This window comes from Microtus ochrogaster, chromosome 24 (genome assembly GCF_000317375.1).
Source record: "Microtus ochrogaster isolate Prairie Vole_2 chromosome 24, MicOch1.0, whole genome shotgun sequence".
NCBI classification, from domain to species: domain Eukaryota; kingdom Metazoa; phylum Chordata; class Mammalia; order Rodentia; family Cricetidae; genus Microtus; species Microtus ochrogaster.
In genome coordinates, this window is record NC_022024.1 from 32,763,220 (window position 1) to 32,768,474 (window position 5,255).

Sequence of the window (5,255 nt, forward strand, 5' to 3'; positions counted from 1 at the left end):
AAAAAAAAAAAAAAACAGAAGAAGGAAGAAGGGTACAGTAGGCTCAGCTTTCCTCGGCCAGCTGGAATTGATCCTCATCTAAAGTGGAAACTGAGGGCTGGGCACATGGGTCAGTGGTTAAGAGCATTGGTTGCTCTTGCAGAGGACCCAGGGGTCAGTTCCCAGCACCCACATGGCAGCTCACAACCACCTATAACTCCAGCTCCAGGAGATCTGACGCCCTCTTCTGACCATTAGGGGCACTGCATACACATGGTACAGGCAAAACAGTCACACACGTAAAATAAAAATAACTCTTAAGAGAAACAAAATGAAAACAGGAGTAATTGGAGTAGAAAATTATTCTCGCACCATATTCTTCAACACTGCACACCCCCTGCCTGGTTCTCTGTAGTTCCTTGTGGGTTGTTTGTTGAGGTAAGATCTCGTTATGTAGCTATGGCTGGCTTGGAACTTGCTAAGTAGACCAGGCCGACCTCAAACTCACAGAGATCCACTTCCAGAGCCCTGGGACTAAATGTGTGCCACATTCTGGGCCTTCTCAATGTTTTCAGACTCCCAAGACATCCATGCAAATGAAAATCATGAGAACCCCGATACGAGTTTGGGTATTCCTGATTTTCTACATCAAAAGGCTTGTGTCCTAAAAGGACCCCCTCCACCCTTGGATTCTTCTGGCCCCTGACTTTCTCTTGTAGTTATCGGGCTTTTGAATAGAGATCCAGCTCTCTCCCTTTCAGCTCTGTGGGCTTTGAGCACATCAAGTCCGGGTTTCCCCGTGTGTGGATGGGCTAACTGGAGTAGGTCAGTCCGTCATGCCAAGTCTGCCTCTTCCTCACCAGGCTATCATGGAGGGCAGTGGCCGGATCAGGGCAGAGTCGTACCCTGACAGCAGCACGCTGGTCATTGATGTGGCGGAGAGGGAGGACTCCGGTGTGTACAACATCAACCTGAAAAACGAAGCTGGAGAAGCGCATGCGAGCATCAAGATCAAAGTTGTGGGTAAGTCCTCCACGGAGCCAGCCTCCATCCCAGAGCTGACAGGAGGAAGCTGGCGTCTCTCTACAGTCTATCTCTGTTACTTTTCTTCCTCCCTCTTCTTTGTCTCCTCTGTTTTCTTGCCTAGAGGAATTTTAACCGGAGGGACTGAATAGCTGAATAGTCATGGGCATTTGGAGCTACAGTTTCTTAGATTTTCAAGGTTGTCATCCCTTTGAATAGCCTTTAAAGTTTTTTAAGTTGTTTTTACAATGAAGAGATAATTACATCATTTTACCTTTTCCTTTTTCTCCATCCAACTCCTCCCATACTCCCCAATTCTCTCGCAAATCCATGGCCTCTTTCAATTCTTATTCACACGCATACACACACACACACACACACACACACACACGCACACACCAAATGCATGTGTAGAAATACAACCTGCCCAGTCCAGTCAGTGTTACTTGCACGTGTGTGCTTTCAGGACTGACCGCCTGGTATTGGGTAACCAACTAGGGGCTCACCCATGAGGTGAAGATGGCTCCTCCCAGCTCCAGCATTCCTTAGTTGCCTGTGCAGTTCTTTATGTACGGGGGAGCCCTACGAGATTCCCCCCTTCCACATCAGCACATCTGTTGATGCTATACTTGTTACGGTCTTGTTTAAACAGCATACTGTTCAATCATGGGTGAAGCCACCTGTTTGCTGGGACAGCAATCACACAGACGTCTTGTTCCTTTGGCTCCTATCATCTTCCCATCCCTTCTTATGCAGTGTTCCCCAAGTCTGGGATTTCGAGCTTGTGTTGTAGACTTATTAGCTGGTGTGGGCACCCCGTGACTGTTGGCATATGCATTATGAACAGTTGTGGTAGTCTGTAATAGTCTGTTGCAAAGAGAAGTTTTCTTTGTTGAGGCGTGAGAACTTACTTGTGGGCGAACAGTAAGTATTTAGAATGCAGTTAGGAATCATGGTAGTTTAGTAACACACCAGTCATAGGTTCTCCTCTGAGATCCGTGACCTCACTAGCTCTGGGTAGTTGCTTTTGGGTACCCACTAAAGGTCACTGACACACAGTTGCTAACTTCCCACATCAAACATTTTGAGGAATGGTGACTTTGGTTCTTAGCTTTCTAAATCCACTTTTCCTAAGCTGAAACCCAGGAACATGTCCCAGATGCTCCGGAGTGCCTCTTCCCACTTCGGATTTCCTTAAGGAACCAAATTTCAAATAGACTTTAAATTAGTCACTTTACCAGAAGCTAAACTATAAGACTTGGTGTCTTGCCAATGCTGAAGTGATTTCCTCCAGTTAATATCTTAAATCTTCTATTTGATGTAAAATTGACAATAATTAGTCCTTGGTTCCACTTCACTGAAAGTTCGTTTTGTAGTTAAAAAAGAAAACTATATCCATCATTTAGGTAATGACTTCTTGTTGCCATTTTCCGAGTAAAGAACAAGCATCTTGGGCTCCATGAGGAACATGCCTTCTAACGTGACAGTTTTCAAGGATTTTAGACATCGCTGTGTTTGTTTTCACTGGGTTCTTTCCCCTTACCCTGTGTTGACATTTCATCCAAATTAATTTTTAAATGAATTCCAGAAAAGGAAAAACAACAACAACAACAACAAATCACCATGATACCAGGTTCTGCGACCAGAGCCCATACTTTACCATTAACAGTTTTCTGTCTTGTCTACCGCAGACATCCCGGACCCTCCAGTGGCACCCAACGTGACGGAAGTGGGAGATGACTGGTGCATCATGAACTGGGAGCCCCCTGCCTATGACGGAGGGTCACCAATCTTGGGTAATCACAGACGGCTCAATCCATGTGATAGCCTGTGTGGTTGGCATTCTCTCAATGCATATCAGAATAGAATACGTTCTGGAAAATGAGTCTAGAAAAGAAGCCTGTTGAGAAGGCAGAGTCCTGGTCTAGTCTCCCTGACTGTCCAGGGAAAAGAGGAGACAGTGGCTTGTTGTAATATATGCTATGACTTCAAGTATCTGTTGAAACTGAAGTTTCTATTGTGATGTTCTACGGCTCCTTGGGATTTGAGTGGCTCTGATGCATGCCCTCTGACCACCTGCGCTCGCTCGCTCTCTCTCTCTCTCTCTCTCTCTCTCTCTCTCTCTCTCTCTCTCTCTCGTTTGCTCTTTTCACTCAACAACTAATTCCAGGCCAGCCCCAAGTCTAATTTCCATTGCTCCGGCCAGTGAGTACCATAGGGCTATGTCTTATGCTCTGGTCTTACTTATGCTCTGAAGAGACACCCTGGCCAAGGCAACTCTTAGCCAAGAACACATTTAGTCGGGGGCTTGCTTACAGCCTTCGAGAGGCAGTCCTCGATCATCATGGTGGGAAGCAGACAGACGTGGCACCAGAAGAGTAGCTCAGAACATTATATCCTGATCTGCAACCACCAGGCAGGGAGTTGGGCCTGATGGGAGCTTCTGAATGGGGGTCGGTCTCGTTCAAACCTCCACAGGTTGTGCCATGAAGGAATTTCTCAGCATAAAATTCTTAGGAGAATTTGCCTGCTCAACAGAGAAATAATTTTTTCTATTGGTAGTAATAAAGTTCACAAAACTGATCTTTCCCACCCTCCCCCCTTATTCCCATTGCTGCCACCTTCTGGATTCTTGGCTTTTGACTGCTCAGCCACAGTTGCTTAGTAACTCCTAAGTTGCTAGGAGTTACACATCTCTGATTCATTTCTTATTTCTCTAGTCCCGCTATTTCCTTTCGCCTGTCCCTTACAGAGTTCACATTTCTGTTATCTGATCTGGAATAAGGCGTATTAATACAGAAATGTATCTGATCTCTAACAGCTGATGGAATAAGGCGTATTAATACAGAAATGTATTTGTCTGCTTCGCTCTGTCTTCTCAGAATGTGCAAAATTTGAAGAACAGTTGTCTACTAAAGTTTAATTTGGGGGGGCAAGATAAACAATCAGAGTCTCTACTTCGTACACTACAGGCTACTTCATTGAGAGGAAAAAGAAGCAGAGCTCTCGGTGGATGCGACTGAACTTTGATCTCTGCAAGGAAACAACTTTCGAGCCCAAGAAGATGATTGAAGGCGTGGCCTATGAGGTCCGCATCTTTGCTGTCAATGCCATTGGTATCTCCAAGCCCAGTATGCCGTCCAAGCCTTTTGTTCCTTTGGGTGAGTCCAGGGAAGCGGCTCTGTTGTGGAAATCACTGCCCCCCCTCCACACCGTTATTACTACTGCTTTCCCTCTCACTTCTAAACTGGGATGACCTGGACCAGCCAGACAGGGCTAAGGGCAATACTGAAAGAAATTCAATACAGCCTGGCAGTGGTGGCGCACGCCTTTAATCTCAGCACTCGGGAGGCAGAGGCAGGTGGATCTCTGTGAGTTTGAGGCCAGCTTGGTCTACAGAGTGAGTTCTAGGACAGGCTCCAAAGCAACACAAGAGAAACCCTGTCTCAAAAAAACCAAAACCAAAACTAAAACAAAACAAATCAATACAGACTTTGGAGACGTTGACCTGACCGTCTTCAGAAGATAGGTTTTGGAATTCATTTCCAGAACTCCAGTGAGAGCTGTGGGTGGCTCCCGTTGCCATTCCTGACTGTAAACATGAAACTGAGACCATGTGACTCCTCTCCATTGTCTTCTTAAAGTGCCATAGACCATAGCTACATTTGCTAGTGACCCTCTGTGCCTTGTAATTCTACCTCAGTTTACAACTGCATCTTAAATTTATCTATGAAACAACAACAAAAAGTCCAGCAAAGGCAAATGAAAGATAGGCTGTCTCTACAATTTTATTGTACTTAAATATTCCTTAAGAAATGGAAAATTCAGTATAAGACTTTGTTTAAAATGACAAATCTCAGAGCTGGAGAGATGGTTCAGCGATTAAGAACAGGCATTGCTCTTGCGGAGGACCTGAGCCTGACCCAGCGGCCACATGGGGCAAACTCAAAGCTACCTCTAACTCCAGCTCTGGGGGCATCCGACAACTCTCTCTTTTGATGCCGGGCACCTGCCTGTATGGGCATGTAGCCCCTCCCACATATATGTGCATAATTAAAAATGATAAGTATTTCAAATTCTAGGGTTATGGAAACTTTAGATCATTAGATTCCCCCAAATTGATTTCTCTAACTCCTGTGTTTGTGGAAGAGCCAACCTCTTCCACAAACTTTCCCAACTGAAGAAGGAGTGTGGCAGTCTTTCCAAGATTCTTTTGTCAGTCAGATAGTTGGCTCACACATGGCCATGCTCTG

At 45.4% G+C, this 5,255-nt stretch overlaps 1 protein-coding gene across 1 annotated transcript in view; it reads left to right on the forward strand.

The window, feature by feature from the left end:
• The window catches only part of Mybpc1 (myosin binding protein C, slow type), a 67,163-nt gene that overhangs the window by 41,316 nt on the left and 20,592 nt on the right, over nt 1–5,255 (forward strand). Inside the window, exons 20-22 of the mRNA XM_026784498.1 lie at nt 843–1,002; nt 2,694–2,798; nt 3,975–4,163. Of these exons, the coding sequence (XP_026640299.1) occupies nt 843–1,002; nt 2,694–2,798; nt 3,975–4,163 (454 nt within the window). The remainder of the gene's footprint in view (nt 1–842; nt 1,003–2,693; nt 2,799–3,974; nt 4,164–5,255) is intronic.